The sequence below is a fragment of the Borostomias antarcticus genome, assembly GCF_949987555.1.
Source record: "Borostomias antarcticus genome assembly, chromosome: 5".
Lineage (NCBI taxonomy): Eukaryota > Metazoa > Chordata > Actinopteri > Stomiiformes > Stomiidae > Borostomias > Borostomias antarcticus.
In genome coordinates this window covers 10666574-10680113 of record NC_140238.1, presented here as the reverse complement: position 1 = coordinate 10680113, position 13540 = coordinate 10666574, and the positions used below count along the sequence as shown (strand labels likewise).

General features: G+C 50.1%; 1 protein-coding gene across 1 annotated transcript in view; it reads left to right on the top strand.

Annotated features, from left to right (window-relative positions):
- mipol1 (mirror-image polydactyly 1) overlaps positions 1-13540 on the top strand; it is a 68022-nt gene that overhangs the window by 43206 nt on the left and 11276 nt on the right. Inside the window, exons 12-13 of the mRNA XM_084438753.1 lie at positions 569-682; positions 8129-8223. Of these exons, the coding sequence (XP_084294879.1) occupies positions 569-682; positions 8129-8223 (209 nt within the window). The remainder of the gene's footprint in view (positions 1-568; positions 683-8128; positions 8224-13540) is intronic.

Genomic DNA, 13540 nt, shown 5'->3' with positions numbered 1-13540 from the left:
CAACTAGAGACTAGAGTAGGAGCAGAGGACAGTCACTGCTGTGTGGTTACCCGGTGTCTAAACGACGCCAACAGCTCATATTCAAGGCAGCCTTGTGGTCCTGGTGTCCAGTTAAGCCCCTGCGTTTGTAACAGGCCGGTCCTGAAGAGAGAACAACAGGTTTTCTGTCAGGAAAGGCAGCTGGAACGGAGCGGTGTGAAGGAGACGGCGGCGGTTTGGCCTCGGAGTCTGGCCTTTCCTCTCTGTCTGTGACGCAGGAAAGAGGAGGGCGGTTTTTGTGTGTGTGTGTGTGTGTGTGTGTGTGTGTGTGTGTGTGTGTGTGTGTGTGTGTGTGGTGTCTAATGTATTCTCAGTGATTTTGTGTGTGTCTGTCTGTGTGTGGTGTTTAATGTATTCTCAGTGATTTTGTGTGTGCGTGTGTGTGCGTGTGTATGCGTGTGTGTGTGCGGTGTCTAATGTGTTCACAGTGATTTTGTGTGTGTGTCTAGGGTCTAATGTATTCGAAGTGATTGTGTGCGTGTGGCGTCTAATGTATTCTCAGTGATTTTGTATGTGTGTGTCTCCCCAGTGTAAGCGCATGGAGCACGAGTTCCTCCTGATCAGAGATCAGCAGAGCAAGACTTTGCCAAACACCGCCGGCAGACAGCGGGCTGTGGACCACCTCCAGGAGCGTGCCCGGAAGGTGAACCTCCTCTCTCCTGCCCCCGCCCCCCCCTGCCGAGATCCCTCCCTGCCCCCCTGTTTATCCCCTCTCCTCACCTGCACCTCTCCGGTGGGACCAGAGCCCCGGTCCCATTGTCTGGTAACCACCTCGCCCCTCTCCATATTAACACTACAGCCCACTGGTTGTCTCCTCAGGGTCTATGTGTGTAGGTCGGACATGTGTGTACATTACCATGCCAACCCCGAGAGGTGGTGTTTGCCAACAACACCGTATTCAAACATGGACGCCTCCGCGCTCGCAGGGTCGTATTTGGATACCAGCCTTCATAAGCCCGCCTTGCCCACCCCTGACACACACACACACACGCACACAAGCATATATGCACACGCACGCACACACACATACATACTCACACACCCAACACTCTCTCCCTCTCTGTCTCCTTCTCTCTATCTCTCTCTCTCTCTCTCTTTCGCCCCCCCCCCCCTGTCTCTCTGTCTCCCCTCGCTCCCTCTCTCTCTCTCTCTCTCTCTCTCTCTCTCTCCTAGTAATTGTGTTGTTTATTCAGGGCCATTTCCTTGTAGGATGTCCCAGCCACCTCTGGCTCTCGGCTGTGGATATCAGACGGCCCCGGGGCCCCTCTGCCTGGGACCCGGGAGACGTCCTCCTGATCACCACACAGACAGACCAGGCACACGCTGGTCAGCAGGGCTAACATACTGGAGACAGATAGACCAGGCACACGCTGGTCAGAGGGGCTAACATACTGGAGACAGATAGACCAGGCACACGCTGGTCAGCAGGGCTAACATACTGGAGACAGATAGACCAGGCACACGCTGGTCAGAGGGGCTAACATACTGGAGACAGACCAGGCACACGCTGGTCAGCAGGGCTAACATACTGGAGACAGACCAGGCACACGCTGGTCAGCAGGGCTAACATACTGGAGACAGACCAGGCACACGCTGGTCAGCAGGGCTAACATACTGGAGACAGATAGACCAGGTACACGCTGGTCAGCAGGGCTAACATACTGGAGACAGATAGACCAGGCACACGCTGGTCAGCAGGGCTAACATACTGGAGACAGACCAGGCACACGCTGGTCAGAGGGGCTAACATACTGGAGACAGATAGACCAGGTACACGCTGGTCAGCAGGGCTAACATACTGGAGACAGATAGACCAGGCACACGCTGGTCAGCAGGGCTAACATACTGGAGACAGACCAGGCACACGCTGGTCAGCAGGGCTAACATACTGGAGACAGACCAGGCACACGCTGGTCAGCAGGGCTAACATACTGGAGACAGATAGACCAGGCACACGCTGGTCAGCAGGGCTAACATACTGGAGACAGACCAGGCACACGCTGGTCAGAGGGGCTAACATACTGGAGACAGACCAGGCACACGCTGGTCAGAGGGGCTAACATACTGGAGACAGACCAGGTACACGCTGGTCAGCAGGGCTAACATACTGGAGACAGATAGACCAGGCACACGCTGGTCAGCAGGGCTAACATACTGGAGACAGATAGACCAGGCACACGCTGGTCAGCAGGGCTAACATACTGGAGACAGATAGACCAGGCACACGCTGGTCAGCAGGGCTAACATACTGGAGACAGACCAGGCACACGCTGGTCAGCAGGGCTAACATACTGGAGACAGACCAGGCACACGCTGGTCAGAGGGGCTAACATACTGGAGACAGATAGACCAGGTACACGCTGGTCAGAGGGGCTAACATACTGGAGACAGATAGACCAGGTACACGCTGGTCAGAGGGGCTAACATACTGGAGACAGATAGACCAGGTACATGCTGGTCAGCAGGGCTAACAAACTGGAGACAGATAGACCAGGCACACGCTGGTCAGCAGGGCTAACATACTGGAGACAGGGCTGGTTAAACACCACACGGTAACAAGATGGTTCTCAGTGCAGATGGTTAATTTATCCCGTGTGTATTTGAAGACGCTGTTGGAGTAGAGGCCTATTTTTCCAAGATATAATTTATTATCATATAAATTATGATGGCATGGTGAAGTAGATATGTCTGTATTTTTTTCTTATTAGCCAGTTTGGGTAACACTCTATGAAGTCTATGTCTATAATGTGTTATGAAGGCATTAATAATGTCTTATAATGCATACAAAAGTCATTATAATACTTATGATGTGTTGTATAATATTTTGTAAATAATTTATAAAGTGAGCTATAATGCTTTATGGCCATTGGCACATAATATGTTATAATACATTATACTGCTCAGAAATATAATCATTCATAACTAACTGTTGTAATGTATTATAAAGGTGGTTATGATGAGTTATGAGTAGGTACACATGATTATAATAAGTATTATTATAGTTCATAGAAAGTGTTACATAATGGTCGGTTCAGTCTGTTTCTCTTGCTCATCACTGGATTATAATGCTAACTGTTAGTCCAGTCCAGTCTCTTCCTTTTCCTCATTATTATAATACTATCTGTTCAGGCTGTTTTCCTCCTCATTATTATAATACTATCTGTTCAGGCTGTTTTCCTCCTCATTATTATAATACTATCTGTTCAGGCTGTTTAAAGTCCAGTCTGTTTCTTCCTCATTATTATAATACTATCTGTTCAGGCTGTTTTCCTCCTCATTATTATAATACTATCTGTACAGGCTGTTTTCCTCATTATTATAATACTATCTGTTCAGGCTGTTTTCCTCCTCATTATTATAATACTATCTGTACAGGCTGTTTTCCTCCTCATTATTATAATACTATCTGTTCAGGCTGTTTTCCTCCTCATTATTATACTATCTGTTCGGGCTGTTTTCCCTCCTCATTATTATAATACTATCTGTTCAGGCTGTTTTCCTCCTCATTATTATACTATCTGTTCGGGCTGTTTTCCCTCCTCATTATTATAATACTATCTGTTCAGGCTGTTTAAAGTCCAGTATTTTTCTTCCTCATTATTATAATACTATTTGTTCAGGCTGTGTCTCTTCCTCATTATTATAATACTATTTGTTCAGGCTGTTTATTTTGCTCATGATTACAGTATAATACTAACTGTTCAGGCTGTTTATTTTGCTCATTATTATAATACTAACTGTTCAGGCTGTTTAAAATCCAGTCTGTGTCTCTTCCTCCTCAGCTGGCAGCATCCAGGCTCTCTTCATCTCGCCAGGCCTCCTTCGGAGGCATTAAGAAATATATTAAATTTTGTTATTAATGTAGCACTCGGTTTTTCTGTAAATCCCCTTAATTATAGATTGACTCCTGGGATTTAAGCGGTCCGTCTTTTTAATTTAAATTGTAAGGAGAACAGCTGTCAACAGTGCCAAGGACAGATCCTCAAAAACAGTTTAAAAGAAAAACAGGTCTCTGCTCGTCAACTGATATTTTACTTTAGAGAGCAGAGAAGCTGCCAAAATGTGGTTTTAGAAAGAGAGCTGAAGTTTGCCTGCTTCAGAGGAGAATAACTAATTTCAAAAATTAAAAAAAAGGTTTTGTTGTATGCCTTCACTTGCATATGAGGGCACATAACAACCCTATTGTTGATACAATATACTGTATGTGACTATAAGATATGGATGCCAAAACATTCTATAGAGTTTATAGATAGTAATAAATTAATAGATGTGCCAATATTGATGTGTTATTTCTCAGGTGAGTCCATGTGATATTTATATGTTTATGATAATGTAATTTTGGTAATTTCCAAAGGCCTGTATCATATCCCCATCGTAAGATGCTAGCATTCTCTCTGCCTTTCATCTGAGAGAGGGAGGGCTGTAGCCATCTCAAGGACATGGTGCAAGTGGATTCTACAACCGTGTGTGCGTGCTGAGGTCTCTGACTTCATGGCCCTCTGAAATGGCAGGGCTGGGGGGTTGAGAGGAGAGGGTTCGAGGTCGAGGAGAGTGACTGAGTGGAGGGGTGGAGGATTGGAGGGAGTTGGGGGGCCGGGAGGTTGAGTAGGGTTGCGGTGAGTGAGGGTTGCTGCTTTGAGAGAACAGGGCTCAGGGTTGAGATGGGAAGAGAGAAGGCATGTCAGAGAGGAGGAGCTAGAGGGAGTAGGAGGGAGGAGGAGAGGGAGTAGGAGAGAGAGGATACGGGGAGTAGGAGAGGTAGGAATTGAATTGAATATTATAGAGGGAGTAGAGAGGGAGTACGAGGGGAGGCTAAGCTAGGAGGAGTAGGCTAGCAGGAGGGGAGGCTAAGCTAGGAGGAGTAGGCTAGCAGGAGGGGAGGCTAAGCTAGGAGGAGTAGGCTAGCAGGAGGGGAGGCTAAGCTAGGAGGAGTAGGCTAGCAGGAGGGGAGGTTAAGCTAGGAGGAGTAGGCTAGCAGGAGGGGAGGCTAAGCTAGGAGGAGTAGGCTAGCAGGAGGTGAAGAAGCTCAGGTCATGTGGACTGGCCTGTTGTATGGTCTGGTTTAAGAGCCTGTCTTGCCATAAACCACCTGTGTTTGCACACCAGCTTTTCATTGGAGCTCTGACAGGCCCTGTGCCTTTGTGTGTGTGTGTTTGTGTGTTTGTGTCTGTGTGTGTGTGTGTGTGTTAGACAGCTCAGAGTGATCACACACCTCTACGCTCCTCTCTGCACCCTGCTAATGCTGTTAATCATTACGCCTGCTTCCTCTCTCACTCTCTCCTCCCCCTCCTCCTCCCGCTGTCTCTCTCCTCCCCCTCCTCACACCTCTAAAGAGGGACACAAATTGGAGTTAAAACGTGTAGTTTACAGAGATTGAGAAAGCAGTTAGCTTTTGTGAGATTGCAAAGGCCAAAATCATTGGGTCGATTAAAGAAACACCTCAACTTTACATACGTACCCATCTCTGTGTGTGCAGAAGGAAGCATTGAGACCCGTTAGAGCCGTGCTTAGCACAATCACTGCAAATGGATTTGAAACATTAGGCTAGGCTAACGGCTGTAATGGGTCTCAATGCTTCCTACAGGAATGCATACACAGAGAAGAGAAGGGTATGTATCTTCTTATCTGACTCAGATGGCAAATAAGCTAATTTCCCCAATTGGCATGTTCCTTGAACTGCCTAGATTGCTTTTCTTAATTTGTTTACTGTTTACAGTAGAGACCAGTAGAGTGAACCAGGGAGGGTAGAGACCAGTAGGGGAACCAGGGAGTTATTCTACGGGCCGCCGAGCAGTGGGATCTGAATGCAGGTGTTGGAGAGGTGTTGAGGTTCTCCAGTGTGTCGTAAGGCCGGGTTGACAGGTGCAGTCCGGTCCCTCCCTCCCTCTCTCTCTCTCTCTCTCTCTCTCTCTCTCTCTATCTCTATCTATCTCCTCTCTCTCTCTCTCTCTCTCTCTCTCTCTCTCCTCTCTCTCTCCTCTCTCTCTCTCCCCCCCCCCCCCTCTCTCCTCACCCGCTTGTCTGCCATGTTTATCATCCCTGGTGTGATGGAGGGCTGTGAGCAGGTGACTGAGGCAGGAGGGGTTGAAGGGGGGCGTAGAAGACCTGGTCTGTTCCACTGTTCCATTGAACGGCTAACTTCCTCGTTTATGAACCGCTGACCACGCTTGATCTTGCCTCCAGCAGATTTATCTTGCCCTCGGGGCGGTACCTCACCACTCCTCCGTCTCGCAGTCCGTAGTTGACCAGGCAGCGGCAAAACGGCAGTCTGGTCTCGGCGTCGCCGGGCCCCGCGGGTCACGCCATCTCCCTGGGGCTCTGCAGCACAGAGAAGCCCAGCTGCAGACTTTATTACAGCAGAGAGAGAGAGGGAGAGAGAAAGAGAGAGAGAGTCAAATGCCAGTCCCTCCCTCCCATCACCCCTTCATCCCTCCCTCCCTGCCACTCTGCCTGTCGCCCTCTGTCCCCTTCGATGCCCGCGACCCCCTCCCACCCCCCCGACCCCCGTGTCTAAAAGGTCACCACACACCCACACGGACCCCCTCATCCCAACAGGTTAACCAGCTACTTTGTGAACCTAATTTGGATATTATTCTAATGAATGCTGATATAATACATATGATTAAAAGAACTCTTCTTTGAAGTGGCGCTGCCTTCCCTGTTGGAGAAAAGTACATATTGACTCTGGAGGTTGGCTCTCTTTTTGATGTTCTCTTTGACTGAGATACCTCGGGGCGGAGGTAATTGGGACCGGCGTGGAGGGTGGATGTGGGGGGAGGGGGGTGGGCTGCATGTGCTCATCCCGGGTTAAAGGTGGTCCTGAGCCACACGGCAAACGCACAGGACCTTACATGTCTCCCATCCCGCCCGACTTCCCAGAATCCATAGGGCATGAAAGACTGGGACGCAGTGCCCCGCGCAATAATGCCTCCCGTTAGGATCAGGGGGGAATGAAGGATTCTGGGAAGGATGGGAACCCAAGCCCCAGTTTCTAGCTGGCTCCAGCGCCGCACCCTTCACTCCTGCTGAACCGTGTGTGTAGGCTAAGGCTCCAGAAAACACAAACAGCTTTTGCTCTGTATTCCATCAGCGTGCTGCCGTTACATTGACACGGTTTCTAAAGAGAGGTGGTCGGTTTTAGATGTGTGTTTTGGCGTGTTGGTTGTGGTTGTGTTTCAGCGGGGTGCTGGTGCCACAGCCTCTGGTGAGCCTGAGGGGGCGCAGCATGTGGTGATACAGTATGTTAAGCTGTTATGTTATAGTCTAGTATGGTATGTTACAGTCTGTTATGGTATGTTATTATTTTACAGTATATTATGTTGTTACAGTATGTTATGTTACAGTATGACATGTACAGTATGTTGTGTTATAGTATGTTCTTTTATTTTATGGTTTGTTATGCTGTTACAATATAGTGTTATGTTACAGTATGCTGTGTTACAATGTTATTGTTACAGTATATTATGTTGTTACACTATGTTATGTTAGTCTGTTATGTTATGTTATAGTATGTTGTGTTGCATTATGTCATGTTATGTAGACAGCCCTCCTGAACAGGGTTGCTTAGCCCACACATCAGCAGTAGCTCTGACTACATCAGAGATGAAAAGGACACTGTCATAATGACCTCTCTGTGTTCCCCGGCCAGCTTTTATTGTGCTCTCCATCCCTCCATCCTCTCCTCTCCCTGCCCTAGCTATATTACCCCCCTCCTCCTAGCCTCTGTCAGTCAGGTGTTAACAGTGTAACCCTGGCTGTGTGTTTGTCTTCACCTCCTCTCTATTGTCCTGTCCTGTCCCTGCAGCAGACAGGGCAGACCTTCACAGCAGCTGTTTCAACAGCTCAACATTACTATAGCAGCCTGGTCCACCTCCTCTTCTCTCCTCTCTCCGTTGCTGGGGGCTCCTTTTATCTCTACTCCTCCTCTCCTCTGTCCTCTCATCTACTCTCCTCTCCTTTGCTCTCCCCCATCCTCGTGTCCTCTGCTCTACTCCGCCATCTTGGGCTCTCTAGCGACGACATGTTTTACCCCCAGGAGATGAGCCTGTTCAAATCAAGGGTGAGTGTAACTCTCCTGCGTGTGTTTCAGGAGGAGCTGGAGGCGGTCCAGAGAGAGCGAAACAGGGCTCTGGAACACAGCCAACGTCTGGAGTCAGAGCTGCAAGCGTTACGCACCTATCACAGGTCAGACGCACACCTCCCCTTTTAAGACAACACTGTGTTCACACCTCCCTCACAACTGTACACATAATCGACTTCCCCTTCAGATCATGATGCACCTGCAGCAGTACAAACTCCCCTTTTAGGGAGGCGAGACAGGCCTCCCCCGCCCCGTTTTAAGATAACATTGTGGCTACAGGTAACATGGCACTTCCCCTTTAAGAAAACATAGTTCACCTGCCATAGGCGCGACAGCTGCTTCCTGTTTGGGAACCGGATCACCATCAGCACTAACTGCTCTATATGCAGATGGGCAGGTCTGGGTCAAAATACTGTTCATCATTATACTAGTATACAGACGTGGGTCTTGGCACACTGATATTAACGGAGCGGAGCACTGTGTGGAAGATTGAAAGGCTCAATAGTGGATTGCAGATGCTGCTATCATTTTGTCATGATGGTACCCTCGCTGGATCTTATCTGTGCTTCTAGAAAGCTGATATAAAATTGTTGTGCGTTGTTTTGTCATTCATTGGTCGACACAGTTAAGACTGTTTTTTAATGGTCAGAGACTGAGCCCCTGATGTTGAAATACAATCCTGACCTTACAATAACAGGCCTACCCTTTGTTCTGGTCTTCTAGCTTTGCTTCACATAACCATCTGGGAACTCTCCATTAAAAACTGTTATGAGAAGGGCAGGCACTTTCAAAAATACTTGCCAGGTGATTGGATGAACCATCTGTCTATCACCGTCTATCATGCACCAACCGCTCCTCACTGTCGTCACACCTACACCCTCCCAGCGTAGCTGTTTGTATTTCCTCATAGATCGCTGATTGGCGAGATCGTTTTCTGATCTGGCACAAACGGATCTCTGTGGAGAGTATCCAGACTTGATTTGCGAAAGAAACGGAATGTGAGATCAGGATGGTCTCACGAGGTGAGGGGTCTTCACTCAAGATCAAGCAATGTTCAACACGGGGGAGCTCTAGCACCCGCTGTGCCCTCGCTATGCCACGCGCTACAGCCTCCACTTACGGCCTGGTTCAGCCTTCGTCTCCATGCTCCAGCTCCAACGCCACCAGCAGCAGAGACTTGACCACTCCTCCTCATCCTCTCTGTTCTCCCCTCTCTCCTTCTCTCCTCCTCTCCCCCTCTCCTCTCCTCCTCTCTCTCCTTCCCTCTCCTCCTCTGCTCTCCTCCTCTCCTCCTCCATGCCCCATCTCTTTTCCTCTCTTTTCCTCTCCTCCGCTCCCCATCTCTTCTTCCATCTCGTCCTCCTCTCTCTCCTCTCCTCTCTCCTCCTCTCCTCCTCTCCGCTGAGAGAGAGAGCGTGCGCAGCCCCATTTGAGGGTGTTATTAAGCCTCTCTCAGCAGCTCTGCTCTCTCCTTATTAAAACGGCCTGGGTGACATGTTAGGGGCCATCTCGTCTGCCTGCTCTCTGGAGGGATATGAAGACATGAGACTGCGTCGCGAGCTGCTGTTTATCAAAAGATATTACCCAAAAACCATAGAAATTTGAAAGATAGACGTAGAATTTTAATTGCAGACATCTGAATTCTCTCCCGGCGACAGTTCTTTTTTTCCTTTTCATTTAGCCGCGTCAAATTGGACGCGGCAACGCCTGAACAAACAGACCTGGAGCCACCAGGATGAAGCCTGTCCTCCTCCTCCTCCCCACGGCTGTTTGCCCTCAGCTTGGCACGCGAAGCGGCCATTCTGGTTCGGCGACTTCCTGCATCCTGTTTGGTTTGGTCACATCCTGGGGTGTCAGCCCCTCTCATCAGAGCTAATCTGCATGGCAGGTACTCTGGGTAGAGTCTGTCTGCCGTCACAGGCTGGCTTGGGCGGGGGGTGCATCAATAACATAATTTCTGTGTGAAATTATAGTTATTGGTGTGATTGCTGTGTGAGTATGACAGTAAAAGTTAAAAAGGACAAAAAATAAATAAATAGCATGTCAGCTGTCACCACTGACTGAGGGATGAACTGATCACACTATGTGCTTATTAGATTTCAACAGAGCAGTGAACCAGAACACGGCGGTCTAAATATGTGTAGGCCTTTTTTCATTGAGACTGATGGCTGTCAGTCCTCTCTCTTCCGACTGCCAGACAGGTCTGAGAAGGGTGGCTCGTCTGGCTGAGCCCCCTGCTGTGTGTGTTTAACTCTGTGGATGACAAGGACATTGGATTCAGCCTGGGCACTCAGCACTGGGAGAAAGAGAGAGAGAGTGATTGATGGAGAGAGAGAGAGTGATGGATGGAGAGAGAGTGATGGATAGAGAGGTAGGGAGAGAGGGAGTGATGGATAGAGAAGGAAGGAGAGAGAATGACTGATGATAGAGAGGTAGGTAGCGGGAGGGAGTGATGGATAGAGAGAGGGAGAGAAAGGGAAAGGCAGAGCGTGCGTGCGTGCGTGCGTGTGTGTGAGGTCTTGCTCCGGGTCCTATCAGTGGTCCCGTGGAGCCATGCCTTTATGTGCGGTGGGATCCTCCAGCCCAACAAAGGCTGGGAGAGATAGCTCAGGGTGTTTACTCTGGGGGTTCACACACACACACACACACACACACACACACACGCGCGTGCACACAGACACACACACACACACACTCCTTTGTGTCTCCTGGACGACACATAGAACCAACCATATGAAAGGAGCAGACGGGGAGAAGAATAGGAAAGGAGCGTTTCACAAAATAGACACCCTGAATACGTGGGAAGAGAGGAGGAGAGGAGGCGGGCCGATCTTGTTCAGAAGTACGAGCAGTCGAATCGTAAGGGGGGTCCTTGTATGTTTGGGGAAACCCCTGTTGATTAAAAAGCAAAAATGGAGAGAGGTTTACTAGGTCAGAGACGTTGGGGGAGCTGTTTTAATGGGTTGTCATTGGCTGGGCCGGTGGCAGACAGGCCACGGGGGGAGGCTGCTGCTTTGTTTGACAGCCCGCCAGCCTCTAAGGCAGACAGGCGGTCATTTTTGTGGTCAGCCAACTACTTGCTCGCTAACCAGTCGCACAGTCCTCAGTGACGAGCGCGAATACGTCGTTGACGGAGACCAGAGTCAGTTGGCCGGGCGGCCATTCGCCCGGCCCCTTAGTTAGTCGGTGCTTGAGATGAGTGTGTTGGGTCAAGGGGGACACACTCCAGCCCCGGCCCTGCAGGGCTCCCGAGAGACCGGCTGTTAGCACCCAGATGACTGCTTCTCAGTTTAACGCCTATCATTCAGCAGTCATTAACTTGGCTCATATGGTGCTAGAGAGGCTCTCTCTCTCTTTCTCTCTCTCTCTCTCTCCTGGGTCTTATATGAGGGAGCTTTACAACAGCTTTCTATCATCTTTCATTTTCTAAAATAGATTCATGTTCTCTTTGTAAATAGTAGTAGTAGTAGTAGTAGTAGCAGTAGTTGTAGTAGTAGTAGTAGCAGTAGCAGCAGTAGTTGTAGTAGTAGTAGTAGTAGAGTAGTAGCAGCAGTATTAGTGGTAGCAGTACTTTATTGTAAGGAGAATGCTTAAAGGAGTAGTAAAGGGAAAATGCATGTTTAGCCCTGTTTTAAGGTTACTTATGATCATATACAATGGTTCAGATCAAAACGTTGACTTGTCTTTGAAATCAAGAGTTTAACATGTTTTTTAATGATTTTTCAAGATGCCCATCCACATCCATTGTATGACCAAAACGGTGGCAGAGCAATTATCAACTTTCTCGAAAATGCTAGCTTTGTCAACATTTTGATCTGAACCATTGTATATGATCATAAGTAACCTTAAAACAGGGCTAAACATGCATTTTCCCTATACTACTCCTTTAAGGAGATGGTCGTCATCAAAGTCACATATTCCGAAAAAGCAGTCTGTCTTTGTTCAGTCTGTGTCACTGCTGCTGTAGATGTTCTGTACCTGAACCTTGCAGAGATGGACCTCTAAAAACATTTGGAAAGTTTGCAAGTTAGCCAGGCCTCCCTATCTGTGCTGGCCAATACATTGGCAGGATTGTGCGTGAGCCCCTCCTTGCGAGCGCGCTCCTCCGAGGTCCTGAATGGGGAACTCCTATTAGAGCTCACAGCAGCCCTGCCAGCCGCCGGCTTAATTGCTTTTCATGCCCCTCCATGCCAAGGGCGGGGCGAAGTAACGAGGAGCGGCTCAGGATTTAGGACAGGATGGCTTTAAAAACAGCATGTGGACCCCCCCCCCCCCCAGCTTGCAGGCAAGAGAATCACGATTAAGTTCCAACAAACCTCCACTGCTGCTGACGCGGTCTGTACTCTGTACCTCTGAACTGCATGTCACATGTCATGGCAGAGACGGGTTAACCAGGGGGAGGCGACAGCCAGGCGTCCAAACCAGACCAGGGGTCGGTTACACTGAAACATCAACATTGCATTGAAGGTAACTGAGGTGCGTTTGATTTGACAGCTTGGCACTTAAATCATTTGGGTTCTGTTCCAGTGGTTGGCCAAAGTCAAGCACACCTCAGTTAATTGGCACCGGTGTTGGTAAATGTCCATTGGCTGGTCCAGCAGGGCTGGGTGGCTGGTGGGGACCCAGGGCTGGGTGGTTGGTGGGGACCCAGGGCTGGGTGGTTTATGGGGACTCAGGGCTGGGTGGTTGGTGGGGACCCAGGGCTGGGTGGTTTATGGGGACTCAGGGCTGGGTGGTTGGTGGAGACCCAGGGCTGGGTGGTTGGTGGGGACCCAGGGCTGGGTGGTTGGTGGGGACCCAGGGCTGGGTGGTTGGTGGGGACCCAGGGCTGGGTGGTTGGTGGAGACCAGGGCTGGGTGGTTGGTGGAGACCCAGGGCTGGGTGGTTGGTGGAGACCAGGGCTGGGTGGCTGGTGGGGACCCAGGGCTGGGTGGTTGGTGGGGACCCAGGGCTGGGTGGCTGGTGGGGACCCAGGGCTGGGTGGTTGGTGGAGACCAGGGCTGGGTGGTTGGTGGAGACCAGGGCTGGGTGGTTGGTGGAGACCCAGGGCTGGGTGGTTGGTGGAGACCAGGGCTGGGTGGCTGGTGGGGACCCAGGGCTGGGTGGTTGGTGGAGACCAGGGCTGGGTGGCTGGTGGGGACCCAGGGCTGGGTGGTTGGTGGAGACCAGGGCTGGGTGGTTGGTGGAGACCCAGGGCTGGGTGGTTGGTGGGGACCCAGGGCTGGGTGGTTGGTGGAGACCAGGGCTGGGTGGTTGGTGGGGACCCAGGGCTGGGTGGTTGGTGGAGACCAGGGCTGGGTGGTTGGTGGAGACCAGGGCTGGGTGGTTGGTGGAGACCCAGCTCTGCACAGCACTTATCTCTCATCAGGAGAGGTTGATTATTAACTGCTGCCTCTCGGGACTGTTCCCTCCCTGTGGGTA